This window comes from Amphiprion ocellaris, chromosome 22 (genome assembly GCF_022539595.1).
Source record: "Amphiprion ocellaris isolate individual 3 ecotype Okinawa chromosome 22, ASM2253959v1, whole genome shotgun sequence".
NCBI lineage: Eukaryota > Metazoa > Chordata > Actinopteri > Pomacentridae > Amphiprion > Amphiprion ocellaris.
Window position 1 is genome coordinate 23,312,794 of NC_072787.1, and position 17,596 is coordinate 23,330,389.

At 38.0% G+C, this 17,596-nt stretch overlaps 2 protein-coding genes across 4 annotated transcripts in view; one reads left to right on the forward strand and one right to left on the reverse strand.

Annotated features, from left to right (window-relative positions):
• Positions 1 to 1,162: 1,162 nt before the first annotated feature.
• Positions 1,163 to 17,596, forward strand: part of avl9 (AVL9 homolog (S. cerevisiase)) — a 29,271-nt gene continuing 12,837 nt past the window's right edge. Inside the window, exons 1-10 of the mRNA XM_023271021.3 lie at positions 1,163 to 1,403; positions 8,239 to 8,359; positions 12,897 to 12,982; positions 13,341 to 13,412; positions 13,753 to 13,842; positions 13,928 to 13,994; positions 14,335 to 14,375; positions 14,499 to 14,537; positions 14,634 to 14,703; positions 15,828 to 16,300. Coding sequence (XP_023126789.2) covers positions 1,320 to 1,403; positions 8,239 to 8,359; positions 12,897 to 12,982; positions 13,341 to 13,412; positions 13,753 to 13,842; positions 13,928 to 13,994; positions 14,335 to 14,375; positions 14,499 to 14,537; positions 14,634 to 14,703; positions 15,828 to 16,300 — 1,143 coding nt within the window. The 5' untranslated portion in view covers positions 1,163 to 1,319. The remainder of the gene's footprint in view (positions 1,404 to 8,238; positions 8,360 to 12,896; positions 12,983 to 13,340; positions 13,413 to 13,752; positions 13,843 to 13,927; positions 13,995 to 14,334; positions 14,376 to 14,498; positions 14,538 to 14,633; positions 14,704 to 15,827; positions 16,301 to 17,596) is intronic.
• The window catches only part of kbtbd2 (kelch repeat and BTB (POZ) domain containing 2), a 46,716-nt gene continuing 33,974 nt past the window's right edge, over positions 4,855 to 17,596 (reverse strand). For all 3 annotated transcript variants that reach the window (XM_055006947.1, XM_023271042.3, XM_055006948.1), the window contains one exon: positions 4,855 to 16,295. The gene's annotated coding sequence lies outside the window, so the exon portion shown is untranslated. The remainder of the gene's footprint in view (positions 16,296 to 17,596) is intronic.

The window sequence follows — 17,596 nt, forward strand, 5'->3', positions numbered from 1 at the left end:
CCTCCTAATGCATGACGTCATTCTTTGTCTGTAACAAAGAGAAGTGAATTAAGGTCAAGATAATTCCCCACCACAGTTTCTGTACGCAAATACGTCTGTTTCTATTTCAGCAGGCATTGCATTTATTTTATGACATATTTTGTTTTATTTTCTGAGCAATATCTGGTTACAAGTGTTTCGAATAAAGTTTGATCTTATCTAACATATGCATGTATTTTAAAAGCTACAATAATTTAATGTAAATTCTTAATCTGGAGACATTTATTTCAGTAAATATGCTCTAGTCTTGCATTTAAAGAGACATTACGTGTAGAATTCTGACTTTATACCTTTATAAAGTTGGGAACTACTAGTTTAAATACTAATAATGTGTATTTTAAAGGCTTATATAATATTAATTTAAGGTAAATTAACAATCTGGAGACATTTTCTTCAGTAAATTTAGTGTAGTCTTGCATTTTAAGAGATATTTAGTGTGGAAATCTGACTGCTTTCATTCAAACAGTTGGTAAATATTTGTTTAATTACTATTCATGTGTATATTTTAAAGGCTCAGTTGATGTTAATTCTATGTAAATTCCTAATCTGGAAGCATTTATTTACGTAAATAGACTATATTGCATTTAAAGAGAGGTTAAGTCCTGCATTTAAAATGATGTTTAATGGGGAAATCTGACTTTATAATTGTATAATTGTGTTTGTGATAAATAAAGGTCTTGAATCTTGAATCTTTTTACTTCTCAAATGCTGCAAACTACCATTTTAATTCTTAACAATATGTATTTTAAGGGCTTATATAATGTCAATTTAATGTAAATTCTTAATCTGGAGACCTTTGCCTCAGTAACTATACTTATCTAATATATGTATGTAATGAGCTTTACTGCTGCTTTTGCTCTTCCGCTTAGATGCTAAATATAATATAATATAATATAATAAAATATAATATAATAAAATAAAATAAAATAAAATAAAATAAAATAAAATAAAATAAAATAAAATAAAATAATATAATATAATATAATATAATATAATATAATATAATACAGGGGTGTACTCAGCCTAAATGCTAACACTGCTAACATGCTAAAAACACTGTAAGCGAAGCCAACAGCGCGCAGCGGGGAACTATTTCGCTGCGTCCTTCGGCGGAGTGAGACGACGCGGAAGAGAATCTCGTCTCCGCTGCTTCTCTCCTCCGCGTCCGAGAGTCGATCCGGGGCTGAGAAAAAAAATCGCCTCTTCTCGCCGAGTTTACCTCCGACCGCCGGGTCAAAACCGACACCGGAGTGTCCGATCAAGCAGCTGAGGGCGGAGGAATGGAGCCTCACGGCAGGGACGAAGGCAAGGGCCCGGTGCTTCACATCGTGGTGGTCGGATTTCACCACAAGAAGGGCTGTCAGGTAGGAGAACCGCTCCGTGCTAACGGCGGCTAATGCTAACAGATACTCTCACATGCTAACGGCTGCTCTCATTCAACTGACAAAAAGGCGCTTTTTGACAGGATTTCTGATGGTTTTCTCTCAAAAGCTGTAACCCAGCTTTTTTAAACTGTCTCTAATTTAACTACACGGCCCGTACGTGCTTCCTGCTTTTGTAATAATGAGGATAGTTAATGGTAATAATGATAATTGTGCGCTGCCTGGCATCTGCCGCAGTAAATAAAGGTGGACATCAGCTGTTTGCTCGGGGCTCCCACGGTTATATAACATGTGCTCTGCTGCCAACTTGGACATCTTTCCAGTTCAGTGTATTCAACAGCAGCCTCACAGTGTTGTGATTACAGGCTGCAGCTTGTTTTATCTGCATATCACAGAAAAAATGAGCAGCATCTGTTTTTGTAGATGTTTTAGCACGTTGTCAGACAAAAAATGTGCAATACTGCAAGATATTCTCTGATTATAGCCTCTGAAATGAGGGGATTTGCTGCCTCTTGGGTAAAAATACTTTATAAAGATGCACGCTTTTACATTGGAATCTGTTTTATAGCCAATCAAGGAATTTGACTTGGTGTTTTGGTGCATAACAGTAAACAATGAAAGAAGAAAAGTGTTATCTGAGTGAGACAGCTGTACAGATTGTGCAGGAATGTGCAAAATCTCCCAGTAAGCAGTTCAAATAACTAGAAATGTGCAAAAGGATCATAAATCAGTTTAAGTTCACAATTTGAGCATATTTTAGGCTTTTTCATGCAATATTTAACCTGAAGCATGCTTTCATTCTCTTCAAATTAAGTAGTCAGCTGACAGAAAATTAATTGCCTACTATTTTTAAGATAAAAATAAATATTTAGGTTATTTTTGAAACAAAAATCTAGTCTAATGTTTCAGCTAATGGATCATTTGGTGATATTTAGACAGTTTTTGCGACCAAACAAAACATTTAAAGACATTAAGTTGAGCTCAGGGAAATTGTGGTGGCTGTTTTTAAATAGTTGTGCTGATTTTACACAGACTGAATGATTAATGGAGTTAATAACTCACAGATTAATCCACTATCTGCTGTCATGTGACCAACGAAAGTAGGAAGAGGTGATGTTTATGTCACATCACGGGTATCATTGAAACCAATCTGCAGTCTCGTCCCAAAATAATGTTAATTTTCAACAAAAACATTGGGTTTGCTGCTTTGCTGTGTTTGGTTCTGAATTGAATATTTTCAGATTTTGACAATTTTTTTGGACAACTGACATGTAAAAACATTTTAGAGCACATTTCTCATAGTTTACTTTTTATACATTTTGTAGACTTAGTGATTCGCTCATCAGCAAAAAGTACAGCAGGAAAATTGTCATTGGCAGTGCAAAGTTTGCAATCTTATGTTCTTAGCCCTCTTTTCCTGCAGAAGTATTCATCCCAATGAGGCTTTTTCAAAAGACAAAGCAAAACTAAATCTTAGCTGACATGTATTTGTCTACAGCAGCTCAACTAGTGAGTGATTCTGCCTCTCAGAGAGGTTTGTTGCAGCTTCAATCACCCTGCAGCCTCTTAAATTTCACAATCTCTCTGTTGGGAGCCACTTTACTGACTGATCGGGTGTAATGCAAGAAGTGTTTTCAGCTCTGCTCAGTTATAATTCAGCTTTATTTATACCTGAAAGTGTAGCTTTGTGCATCAGCTCATCAACAGATACAAATACAGTAGAGGAAAAGAGAAAAATCACAGAACTGCAAACATTTAAAGGCTGTAAGCTGAAAAAACAACATTTTATATGAAAAAACATTTTTACAAGTGCGGATAGTTGTTTTTTAATGGTAATTGTCAAAGCAGCTTTTACAGGTGAAAATCTGTGGATCACATTACAGCAGGTAGTAGATTAATCTGAGACTTATTGACTCGATTTATCATTTAGTCTGTGCAGAATTAGCACAACTATTAAGAAATAGCCACCAGCATTTCCCTGAACTCAACTTAATGCCTTTAAATGTTTTGGTCACAAAAACTGTCTAAAAATCACTAAATGCTCCGTTAACTAAAACATTCGACAAGAAAAACAATCAGACTATCAGACATGAGCTTCAAAATTGACTTAATTATTTTAATCTTAAAAATAGAAGCCAATTAATTTTCTGTCAGCTGACTACTCAATTAGAAGAGAACTAAAGCATGCTTCAGGTTAAATGTTGCATGAAAACAGCTATATTAAGCCTAAAATATGCTCAAATTGTGAACAGAAACTTTGGAAATTCTGCAAAATAGTACGACAAAAACTCTTGATTCTTCACTAGGACAGAAATATATTAGTTCCCTTCAGGGATCATGGAATAAAACCATTTCTTGAGCTTAAATGTGAAGCCTTTTGCCTTGAAATTTAATTGCTACACTTGTCAGAAAGAGTTGTTGTGACTGGAAGAAATAAAAACGGTCCAAGAAAAGATGACAAGCAGGAGAAATTGCGAACAAATAAACATATTTTTGAAGTCTTGTGAATCATCCTGCGGCTGTTTTTTCCTACAAATGCACATAAATGCTGTCTGAGCCGAAAGAACCTCAGAAGGAGATTGCATGATTTAAATAAAGCCTAAAACTGGTTGTAAAGATTTAAAGAAAAGCAGTTTTGGACACTTGACAGCCGCTGTTACATCAGTATCTCCCACAGATTTAACTTCTTATCTCTGGATGTGATGTTTCCTCTCGTCGGATTTCTTCACAAAGCCTCGGTTTGCCCTCTTTTTGAACTAAATCTAACAGAAACCAGCTCGCAGACTCGGCTCACATGTCGCTTTTATTATCCTTGTAAACCTGTTTGGCAAAGATTAACTGTCGTCACCCCGCCTTTCTGCCTCCTGCATGGCAAAAGCGGCGTCAAACAGCTGCTGATTAGTGAAAATGTAGCATCAAGTGGCTCTAATGTGTCTTTTAATTATCGCTTAAGGTTTAAAAAAAAAGTCATTAAATGTGCAGGAAGTAAAAAGAAACACTCTTCTTGTTGTCGCTGCTCTCCATCTGTCTCTGTGGAAAGCAGCTGCTGTACACGGCGACAGATATTTTTAAAAAAAGCATATTTTTTTGATGTAAAGATGAAACTGAAGCCCCGACAAAGCAAACAGTGTTTGTTGGCAGTGATGGGCTTGGAGGTTACCTGATAGGGGTCAGCGATCTCCTGCTGGGCATCAGAAGATTGGGTTCCTGGCTCTTTAATCCGTCTGACAGCCGCCCTCCTCCTCTAATTCACCTGCTGACCGTCTGCTTCTCCAGCAAAGATGTTTCTTTTCTAGCTTCATTGGAGTAGAAATAATAAAGACTTTTTCTTTCCTTTTAATCAAAAACAACACAGTCACTTGTAGATATTAAACATTTAAACAGGATAAAGTCATTAAATACACATCCAATAACTAGTCACACGATTTAAATGTTTAATTAAACACTTTATTTACCTAGAGTTGAAATCTTTTTTCTTGATTTTTGTGGCAAAATGTTTTGCTTACTGAAAGAAAATATTCAATAATTTATTTTCTTTTATTTCTGTTTTTTGTCAGTAGAGCCATTCCATCTCAAATGACCTTATTTTTAAGAATAAATCTGCTTGACTCTGTAATTGACTGAAACTTTCCTATATTTGTACATAGTGTTGCAGTATTTCATTTTTCAGGTGCAGTTACTCAGTTTAATGTGCAATATTTCACCGTCATGTGTAACATTTAGATAATAAAGTCATTAAATATGCATCCAATAATTCGTTACAAGGTTTAACTTTTTAATTAAGCATTTAATTAACCCCTAACCCTAAATATTTCATCCATCGGAAATTATACAAAGACTGAGCAGCCTTGGCGGAGTACTGTGTGCTCTGAGTGCTTTTCTTGTTTGTTATGTGCGTGATGACCGGCCCGTAGAAAATTGTCTTGCTTGAATCCGGTCCGTGGTGCAAAAAAGCTTGCAGACCACTGTCGTAGATGATTTTCCTGCAATCGAAGGCAGAATTGCAGGAATAAACCTTCCAACAAAGAGTGACTGGACTGCAGCTGTCTTCAAAATTAACTTGTCAAACTCTACTAAGATTTATGTGTAATTGAGAGACCATTAATCTCTTCGGTACAATGTTGTCGGCCCATTTTCTCTGCATTAAAATTCCAGTAAAATTAAAGCCACTAATGGAGGCAATTTTGCAAAGAGCATCCCTTCTGAGGGCGTGCACTCTGCAGGAGTTCATCCTCAAAGAGTGAATCAGCGTGGCTGGGCGTGTGAGGCGTTCAGGACCAGCAGGTTTCAGGTTAATCTCGTCGGAGGCTCTTAGCTGTCTGGCAGGAGGCTCGGCTTTATGGCGGAACTACAATGTCAATGTTTCCTCCTAGGCAGCTTTTCCTTGAGCTCGGTGCAAACAGAGGGAAGATGGGAAAGGGCTGCGTGGGCTGTGAAATCAGGCATAATGGTTTAGTTTGTGACGGGAGTGTTGCAGGTTTGGAAGGCGGAGGATAAAAACACTCCGGTTTGTCAACTTTAAATATGTCTGGAGGCCAAAAATGCTGATGTTCCCTCAGAGGGAGACAAAAAAAAATAAATCTAGTTCTCTATTTACTCATAAGTTACTGCCCTTTGTTGATATTTTCTCATTAACTTATCTTCATTTTGATTGAGGAAGTTCTTCATTTGATCCAGCATGAAATAACTCAAAACACCTACTGGACAGCTTTCTATTAAAGGTTAATTTTCTTCTTCCTCCACAGGTAGCACAGATTGACATTTTCATATGCCCAATACAAATTTTTACTATTATTATTGTAATTAATTATTAATATTATCCAAGTAAATTTCTTACGTACATCTATTGGAAAGCACCTTTTGTCAATGTGTGTTGCCTTAAATGTGCTCTAAAGGTAACTGTACTTAATTTGTTTTTGATTTCTGACTGAATACTTTTTCATTACCAACTCCTTATTAATTAGCAACTACTAGCAGCTAACAGGCCCAGCATTTTGGCATTGTCATCATGATGTTAGCATTTAGCTCCTGTGGCTGTGGGTTTAATGTGACTAAACAAAAATGCAGAAAAACTTTTACTGACAATGATTCTTTACAGTTTATAATTTAAAAATATAGTTAATTTGTATATATGAGCAGTTTTTAAAATCCCTTCTCAGATAGATAATACACAAGGTACAACAATTTTTACTGTTTGCTCATTATTTATCCATTAATAATCAGCTACATTAGTCGGTGAACCTGTGAAATATATTCCATATTCCAATAACTCTGCCATAAATTCTACTTGTTCAAAGCTTCTAGGTTTTATGTTTATTACAGAATTCATAGTATTTGGTAAATTGGACTGTATTATATTTAAAAGTGCACTGAAACACAAACAGAAACAGCTGTTGCCAAATTATATTCACACCATTTACACTTGTACAGAGCTTTGTATCAGCTTTTAGTGTAGTCATTTTGTAAAAATAAAAAAATTCCACATTTGGTTCATTTTTAAGTTCTAAAATTTGAGAATTTGCTGATTTATGCTTTGATTTGCGTGAAAAAAAGTTTAATTTCTGGGGGTCAGACTATAACAAAGTGCTTACTAACATTCCACGGGCGGAAATATTAATTCATTAGATAAGTTATTGCTATTTGTAGCCTCTTTATGATAAGTATAATAAATCATTCAGCTCCTAATTTCTTAAAATTGTTTCAAATTATCATTGATACATGGTAAACTTTAGCAAAATAACATTAAAATATACAAATATATATGGAAAAAATATGTGCAGTCGTCTCGAGGGTCTTCCTGCTGCCTCGCTGATGTTCTTAGTGGCTCTTTGCGACGCCAAGTTGGCTCGAGGCTCTGCGGCATAAATCCTCTGCATCCAGCCTCGACAGGGCTGCAGCTCTGCTTCCAGCGCTGCTTCTGGCCGTGCAGATCTCCACATTTGGCCTCGTCCTCTGTCATGCGCTTCGTCCACGCGATGCTCCTGCAGCAGTGTTAGTTCCATGAGGATGGTGATGATGCTCGCGGTAGCTTCTGGTTCCCTCTTTTCATCCTGTCGTCTCAGTTTCTCTGTCAAAGTTTGTTTTACTCCAGTAATGTTTGATGCGAAGCGACGCCGAGGCAAAAACACGAGACATGAGACTGACAGTGATTTATATTCAGCCTTCTGGGCAGATGACGACTAACTTGTAGGAGGAAAATGGCAGTAAATTAAACACATAAATCTTACACTGTTCTTCTCCCAAGTAAACAAAACTACTGAAAAATGCCCAAAATTATCATAGTCTTATCAAAAAATAACCAAAACTACTCCAAAATGATAAAAACTTATCTAAAATGTGTCCAAAATTAGGTAAAATGTGTCCAAAATGCTTAAAAAGTTGTCCAAAGTTGACCCAAAATTAGTCCAAAACGTGCAAATAGAAGAATAAAGGTGCAAAAATAACGTAACTTTGTGTGCACTGTTGTGCTTCTAGCTGCACACATCACTGTAAATACACAAAACTGGACTCAGAATGTGTCTACAGTGACATAAATCTTGTCAACAATTACCCAAAAATACTCCAAAATGACTAGAACTTTTCTAAAATGTGTCTAAATTGTGTCAGAAATTAAGTGAAATCCGTCCAGAATGACTTAAGTTTTTCCAAAATTGATCTAAAATGACAAAAAAAAGTCTAAAACCGCTCAGATGCATCCAAAATAAAGTCAAGTTGTGTCCTGAATGACTACACCATTCTCAGAATTGTTCAAAACTAGTCTGAAATGACATCTGTGTAGTTGGAATAAATGGTTATTCTGTCTGTGTTTTGTCCTCAGGTTGAATTTTCCTACCCGCCGCTGATGCCAGATGAGGGTCATGACAGCAACCTGCTGCCCGAAGAGTGGAAGTACCTCCCTTTCCTGGCTCTTCCTGACGGAGCTCATAACTACCAGGAGGGTAGGTGCAGCTGCAAAATTTTTTGAATCCATACATACTAACATGCTGCTGGTTTTTAGCTAAACTGATGCTGATTCGAAGCAAAGATGTTACTGGTTTGATGCTAGGTTGCTGCAGGTTTGAGGCTGATATTCTACTAGTTTGAAGCTAAGCTAACATGCTGCTGGTTTGAAGCTAAGATGCTGCTGGTTTGAGGCTTGTATTCTACTAGTTTGAAACTAAGCTAACATGGTGCTTGTTTGAAGTTAATATACTGCTGGGTTGAGGCTGACATGCCACTAAACTGAAGTTAACATGCTGCTGGTTTTTTAGTTAAACTGATGATGGTTTAAAGCTAAAATGCTACTGGTTTGAAGCTAAGCCAATATGCTACTCCCTCAACAAATTTTTCATTTTCACAGATATTTGAGATATTTCTTTACTCTCCTGTAGGCAGTTTTCTTCCGTAAAGAGCAACTTGCAGGTCGGCAGCTCCATTAATTTAATATGTAGGAAAATAAAGCAGATTTTTGTCTATATGTGATTTGATATCTTTCGTAGTTTGTTCACTATGGCAGTGAAATGGATAATAAATTGCATTCAGTGTGGTAATAAAAGAGTTTGGCTGCAAGAAGAAGTCACTTGGGAGGTATTGATTCTTTTATGTAGGATGTAAGCAGGAGCTCCGTCTGTCCTTGGCTGGCAGCTCATGATAAATTCAGTTTTGTTCATCGATTTTGCAACGGCAGGTGTCACTTCTGACATCAGACCTGGCAGTTAGCAGAGAGTCGAAGTGATTTGAAGCTTTGTGGAAGAAGTTCAACCCTCTGACCCCAAAATCCACTGCTGGGTTCAAAAGGAAGGTTATCTGTTCAAAAATTGCAAAAATGAAACCATTTATCGGAGTCAGAAACTCAGAAAACAGAAAAAATGTTGGATTTTCAGCTTTCTGACTACTCATCATGGAACCAAATCTGAGCTTGAAATCCTAATATTTCATCAAAATCACTTTATTCTACGTGTCTCATTCAAAAAAATTTACCAAAAATGAACTGTTTGCAGTAACCACATTCTGTAAAAAACTAAAAAATTTTGCGCTTCTCCGTGCAACCGTGAAGTCAGTAGTGACTCAACTGTGACCAGCAGTTGTGTGATAAAAATTCAGATTTTTCAACTGAACTGCAGGCAGTGTTTGCACAAAGCAAGTAGTAGTAAAGCTAGAAGTAGTAGTATTGCACATGTTGCACTGCTGTTTACAGGACTTTCCTTATTCAGTTTTTTTTGTGCATTTTGTATCTGTATAATTTTCTATGACATTTCTATTGTATTTTTTATTTTTCTATTGTGGCGGCAGTCACTTTACTATTTCTGCTTGCAGAATTTCTAAGTATTTCTGTTGTATTCTAGATTCTATTCTTGTAGTAAAGTATCCTTAGCACACGAAGCCACTGTTTCAGGTTATAAATGGTAGTGAGCCGAGTTCGCCTCCTTGTCCGGTGTGTGTAGCTGCTGTCATGTGACGGTCCTGTGGTTCACCGTTGCTGTTCATGCAGCTCTGCGAAGGCAAACAGCAGGAACTGAGCCAAAGTTCACATCCAGATTTTCAGCTTCAATCCTATCTAGCTGCAGGACAGGAGAATTTCTGTTTCCGTGGCCTTCTGTCGCTCAGTTTGGTTTTCAGAAGTGAAAATGGCAGGTTTTCATGTTGTAAGTATACAAATGCATCGATCAGTCTGAGTCCAGCTCCTCTTGTCAGTCCATTTTTCAACTTGTCCTGTTTATTTCGAGCGTCCTTTGCCAGCTGATATAAAGACAACAGTGATGAGACTTATGGCCTCTGCAGCTCATTTGTTTACTTTCATTTAACCAAGAAGTCCCATTGAGATTAGAAATCTGTTTTACAAGGGAGACCTGGCCGAGGTAGCAGCCTTACAAAATGTAAAATTTATTTACAACAGATACATGAAACACAAATAAACAATAAAACAGACTGACAGCTATTCAAGGACTCCAACCTCTTTAGAAAAAACAGACATTCCTCCTTCACTGCATTCTTCCTGATACTCTTAACCTCATTAATGGATAGGAATGTTCAGAGTTTTTTTTGAAGATTGTTCATAATTGATAACTTCACAAAGCCATTGGGGTTACAGAGGAATATTATAGAAGCTTATTCTGCTGTTAACACTAAAAGGAACACTGTTAAAGATTAACAGAATTATTCACAGCGAGAAGGTTTTATTGATAACTGAAGCAAACATGTCACTGGTTTGATGTTAGGTTGCTGCTGGTTTGAGGCTTATATTATACTGGTTTGAAGCTAAGCTAACAGGCTGTTGGTTTGAAGCTACCAGGCTATGAGTTTGTAGCTACCATGCTGCTGGTTTGAAGCTAACAGGCTACTGGTTTGTAGCTATCATGCTGCTGGTTTGAAGCTAACAGGCTACTGGTTGGTAGCTATCATGCTGCTGGTTCAAAGCAAACCTGTTACTGATCTGATGCTAGGTTGCTGCTGGTTTGAGGCTTATATTCTACTAGTTTGAAGCTAAGCTAACATGATGCTTGTTTAAATCTAACATGCTCTTGGTCTGAAGCTAACAAGTTGCTAGTTTGACACAAACATGCTGCTGGTTTTTAGCTAAACTGATGCTGATTCGAAGCAAGCATGTTAGTGGTTTGATGCTAGGTTGCTACTGGTTTGAGGCTAACATGCTGCTGGTTTTATTGATAACTGCAGTGTTTTCATAGTATCCTTGACAGTCTCTTTTTTTCCTTTTTACAACCCTGCAACTGTGAGTTTTTTGTAAGATAAATGTAAGAGAAATTCTAAAATTTGGACTAACACCAGGTAATCAGTCGCTGCCTCCTCTCTGAACATCTGTGACATCCAAAGTCTGACCTTTGGTTCTCTGTCGTCCCAAGGAAATCTTAACCTCGTTATAAAAAGCTCCCCATCATCCTCAGACAGGATGGAGGTTGATAGTTGTGCCATTTGATTCAGTGTTTGCTTGTTTCTTTTGCTCTTTCTCTCATTAAATTAACAAGGCAGCTGGTGACCTTACATCCACTTAGATTAGAATCAATGATCAGCTCAGGATTGTATAATTGTTTAGTCATTGTTACAACAACTTACAACAACTTCATTTAACAACAACAGATTTAAGTTCTCTATTGTTCTGTGCATTCATTCAGTGGCATGTAACTTTTTGTTTTAGTGCTTTTTCGATGTCAACATGTTATTTTACAAGCTCCATTTTTGGGAAATAAACCCCTGAGACAAACTATAAACAAACTTGGATGTGGATAAAAGGACAACCTGAATTTGGGCATTTATTGCATCCAAATCAGATTTTACGTGCATCTTTGAAGGCACCCAAATGAAACTGTTTTGAGGAAAGATTCTACTCAAAACAGCATTACATAGTCCCAAGTAAAATTAAAGTTATTTTCACTGTTAATAAACCTTATTTGTTCTTGCAATTATTTTTTTGGGATATTTAAAAAATACTGTATTCAAATTTTTGCAACTGACTAATACTCTGCTGCTTTGAAGCTAACATGCTGCTGGTTTTTAGCTAAACTGATGCTGGTTCGAAGCAAACATGTTACTGGTTTGATGCTAGGTTGCTACTGGTTTGAGGCTTATATTATACTATTTTGAAGCTAAGCTAACATGCCACTGAATTGAAGTTAACATGCTGCAGGTTTAATGATTTTTTTTTATTTTAGGTAGGTGAAAAAAAAATACACAAAAACCAATCAAAATATTCCAAACAACAACAAAATAAGACGCAACAAAACAAACAAACATAGCAAAACAAAGCAAGCTAAGATTTGAAGCTATCATGCTGCTGGTTTGAAGATACTATGTTGATGTTTTAAATCTAACATGCTGCTGGTTTGAAGCTAACAAGCTGCTAGTTAGAAACTAACATGCTGCTGGTTAGAAGCTAACATGCTGCTGGTTTGAAGCTCACATGCTGCTGGTTTGAAGCTAGCATGTTGCTGGTTTGAAGCTAACAAGCTGCTAGTTAGAAGCTAACATGCTGCTGGTCTGAAGCTCACATGCTGCTGATTTGAAGCTAGCGTGCTGCTGGTTTGAAGCTAACAAGCTGCTAGTTAGAAGCTAACATGCTGCTGGTTAGAAGCTAACATGCTGATGGTTTGACGCTAACATGCTGCTGGTTTGACGCCCTGCTATTGATGACTCAGAAGCCTCTCTTCAGTTGCTCTGTCTTTGATGTTAACTCCCTCTGTTGTGCCTTCAGTCTTACATAAGCCTCCTCTCTCTGAACTTTTCATGCCTTACTGTCAGGTGTATTGATCAAAGCGCTGCAGCTCTTTGTACAGTGTGAGAGCAGCGCAAACCCCAGAGAAGCTCTATCTAATCTAAACGCCTGATTAACTGAACAGATGTTATTTTCTCATCCTGCTAATTTCTCATTTGTTTACCTCTGCCTTGATTATAAAGACCGCAGATCCCTGTAGATATTCAATTTTTAAACATGTACTATGCTTTTCATTAATTAATATCACTGATGTTTTTTATTTTGTGCAGACACTGTGTATTTTCACCTGCCGCCCCTCAGTGGAGACATGAAGTGCGTCTATGGAGTGTCCTGTTATCGCCAAATAGAAGCAAAGGTCAGTTCAGATTATATTTTTTGTTTATGATGAGGGCAAACAGCCTAATTTTAATGACCAGCAGTATTTTGACTCTGTATTTGAGATTTTTTTGCACTGCATCTGTAGCAACCTAGCCCTGCAGGCGGGTTTTACAAGTTCGTGGATAACCTGAAACCAAAAGCTGCAGATTAATACTCAGCACCAAACACAAGAGAGCAACATTTAGGTGTCTTGTATTATTTGTGTTTGTTCCTAAAGCTGCAGAATGAATTTCTGAGTCTTCCCTGATTGTACTGCATGAATCTAAACATCCAAAATGCCGTAACAGTTTTCTCAGCGCTTCATTTTTAAATTTATTTTCTGAACCCCTCTTCAGGCCCTAAAGGTCCGGCAGGCCGACGTCACCAGAGAGACGGTTCAGAAGAGCGTCTGCGTCCTCAGTCGAGTGGTGAGTCAGTCGGAGGATTATCCTTAAACATAATAGAATAAGCCTTGATTTCAGGCTCAGAATTAAATCAAGAGTCAAATCACTGGGTCGTAAAATATTACTGTGACCTTACGTGACAGAGTGGAGAGAAAAAGAGCAAAACATGAAGGAAGGGATGTCTTTTTTAGCTTTTTCGACAATCTAAAACTTTTTTTCCTTGAATTCATCAAATTTCATGAGCTAAACGAATATTTTGTGTTGTTTTTGCTAATTTACAGTGTTTTGTTCTACTGTGCCGAAATGAGCCCACAAGGTTTTAATGGGTCACACTGTAAATGACTCACGCATGGTTTCTTTGCAGCCTCTCTATGGTCTGCTTCAAGCAAAACTGCAGCTCATCACGCACGCCTACTTCGAGGAGAAGGACTTCTCTCAGATCTCCATCCTGAAGGTGAGAAAATGCTCCGACTAAACCCGCCTGGCAGCGTTTCGCCGACCTGTTACCGATTCAATTTACCTCCCTGTTTCCTGTGCAGGAACTGTTCGACCACATGAATGGCTCCCTGAGGGGTTCAACTCTGGAGGGATCGCAGGTTTATCTAGGTAGATATAATACGCCAGATGCTTACAACCTTCTGATTATGGTGAAATTTGAGTGCATTTTTAACTTTTCTTTGTTGTTTCTGTGGGAATTTTGCTCAGTAAATCCAAAAAAGTCGCCACAGTTTCATTTAAATCAGCATTAATGCATCTTTGCCAGCGTCTCAACCATTCATCTGTTGTGTAGTTTTACAGAAATAGAAAATCCCCAAACAGCCCATAGTTGTTGTTATTGTGCTTGTGACCATGTGATGTTGCTGTTCATGCCGCAAAAATGCTAATGCATTTTTCTCTGAGGGTACATTCCTCATTTGTTGACTTCCGTCTGATTCTCTCTCTTCAGGGTTGTCACCGAGGGATCTAATACTGCACTTCAGACACAAGGTGGGAGACAGTTTTGTGCAATAAATTACAACATTGGCGCGTTACATGAAAGTGCAACAATAAGATTAACACAAAAAGATGAAGCACAACTTAAATCTGTGTTGTTTTTTTCTATCTCTGCAGGTTCTCATCCTCTTCAAGCTGATTCTGCTGGAGAAGAAGGTGAGATTCCAGCTTGAAACACATCTTTGTAGTTGTAGCTCGATACACTGGAAATATGATTCCACATATCTTTTGCTTTCTGGCTTTTGTTCGCAGGTCCTGTTCTATGTGTCCCCTGTCAACAGACTAGTAGGAGCTCTGATGACAGTCTTATCATTGTTTCCAGGTCAGTAACTCCAAAAGGAAATCACTTTGCCCTAATATTGTCCCTTACATCAGGCCTTTATGTGGCTACATACTGAGTTTTTGAAGCAACCTTTTGTGAATATAAAAAGTATTCATCCTACTTGGAAGTTTGCCCTTTTTATTGCTTTTCAACATTGAGTAGTGGTCAATATAGAAGAAGAAGCATCCCTACATCACAATGCTGCCACCACCATGCTTCACAGTGGCGATGGTGTGTTTGTGACAATTTGCAGTGTTTGGTGTTCTCCAAACATAGAGTCGAGATTGTCTGATGGACGAAAAAAGCTCAGTTTTGGTGTCACCAGGCCAAAGAACCTTCTTCCAGTTGACTTCAGAGTCTCCATCATGTCTTTTGGTGAACTCTAGTCCAGATTTAATTTGAGCTTTTTCCACATAGTCTTCTCTTTGTCTTCACAAAGCTTAGACTGGCGAAGAACAGGCAACAGTTGAACAGTCTCTCCATCTTAGCTGCTGAAGATTGTAACACTTTCACAGGAGTTATAGGTGTCTTGGTGGTCTTCCTCACTGGTTTCTTTCTAGTAACTCCTTCATAGCATTCGTAGGTGTCTTGGTGACCTCCCTCACTGATCTATTTCTTGTAATTCCTTCAGGGGAATCATAGATGTCTTGGTGACCTCCCTCACTGATCTATTTCTTCTTTGGACCCTCAGTTTTTGAGGACAACCTGCTGTGGCCAGATTTATTTGCCATATTTCTTTGTTTCCTACTGATGGATTTAACTGGACTCCAAGAGATATTCAGTGACTTGGAAATTTTCTTGTATCCATCACCTGACTGATGCTTTTTAAAAACCTTTTCATTGAGTTTCTTGGAGTGCTCTTGAGTCTTCATGGCGTAGTTATATCCAGGAGTCACCAGTGACTGGACCTTCCATATACAGGAGTCTTTATATTACAATCACTGGGACACATTCACTGCACTCAGATGATCTCACTTTGATGTGAAAGAATCTTTTTTTTTTTTTTGTAAATTCTGGTTTAAAAAGTCAAATTATGTTGACCATGATTCAACCCAGAAAAACAGTAAAGGTGGGGTGAATGCTTTTCATAGACAGTGTAAATGACCACGCTTACCTTTGTGCAGGTATGATCGAGCACGGCCTGGTGGACTCGTCCCACTACAGACCAAAAAGCAGCGTATCGGAGGACCTGAGTCTGGTTGAAAGCGCCTCGGGAGCTGAAGAGTTTGTCTCCGTGTCCGTCACCGATATCGCCAACACCGCGATGGAGCTGGAAGGGGTGGAGGCAGCTCAACCCGCCGCAGAGTCTCTCTCCTCTGGGAACAGCGCTGAGAGCGACAACCACCTCCTCAAACCTCTGTCGCAAACCTCTCCAGAGTCCTCTGAGAGCGACTGGGAGACCCTGGACCCCAGCGTGTTGGAAGAAGCTGCTCCCAAAGAGGCGGCCGAAACAGAGCTCCAGGACGCCTTCGACTCCAAACCGGGGACGCCCATCACGGTGCAGCCTCAGGCGGTCACCCAGGGAGGGGTCACCCAGGGGCTGGTGTCAGGTCTGGAGGAGGACCAGTATGGCCTGCCGCTCCCCATCTTCACTAAGGTAAATACAGATATTAGTAGTTAATACGTATCGGCTTTTATTTAGTTACACTTTAAAACACAAACACTTCAATTTACGTGCGATAAACAACAAACAAAAGCAGTAAAACCTAATTTTTGATCAGTCAAACATCAACTAACTGATTAACCAACTAATTGAGACTGCTGTAAACACAACATTCAGCATTACTTAAACCAACCTTGAATTTTGTGATAAAATTATTTTTTAGATCAACTGAATGCTTCGTTGTTTCTGTATTTGTTTATAAATCCCATTGGATTGAATGAAAAATGCATCTTCACTAATCAGAAACAGCAGAATAGAGAACAAGTTATCAAAACTGATTGATAAATAAGATCCAGTGTCAAAAAATTCAAGCCAACTTTTCCAGTTTCAAATCCAAATAGAAAAACTCAAGAATTTGTTGCATCCAGTCAATCAGAAGAATTACAACTAATCTGCTGCCAATAAAGACATTTTATTTAACTTTTTGATGCCTGTATATGTTAAAAAATTTGAAAATAAGCAAGTTTTCTCGTCTATAATCACAAAACATAAGAGAAACTAAGGCTAATTGACCCATTTTGTATTGCATATTTATCAAATACCTCAATGAAACCAGCTCAACCTTCTTCTCTTGATATATTTTAAGAGCTATGTGATATATTATATATATATTATATGTTATATTCCATTGAACGGATCGATAATTAAAGTGTTACATTTATTATTAAGTTAGTCCGTCTTAGTTCATACCAATCAGTTCTCATTCTTAATACATGCAATAAATATTAGTATGAGGCTTTACAGTCTTACTACAAACACTTAGTTTAGGACTTTTCATGTGTTTCTCTGATTTCAAGTGAATTATTTTCTTCTTTTGAAGTGGTTTAGGGATACTGCTCGTCCTCTGAGACCAGACTTGAGTCTTCTGTTCTTAAGTGAATTCCGTATCTGTGATGAAGCTGCTTTTTTTTAATCTTTTGGTGAACAAAACTTGATCTTCTGATGCTGTGTTCTTTTAGTCTGTCTGATCCTGCTTTGGATAAAACTGAACAGAAAGGGTTTTTAATGCAACGCCCCCTTTGAAATCTTGAGCATAGCCATGATTTTTCACTGAGAGAGCTCCTCTTTTTGCTAAATTGCAGGGGTTGAGATCACGAGCTTCCATAAATGGCATTCCCACCATTAATTGATGCAGAAAATGGCTCAGATTGGTGCATGAAAAATCATCTGGGTTTTTGAAGCCGGGAAAACACCCAGAACTCTGCTTAATGTGTCTCTCCAGTGTTCAAA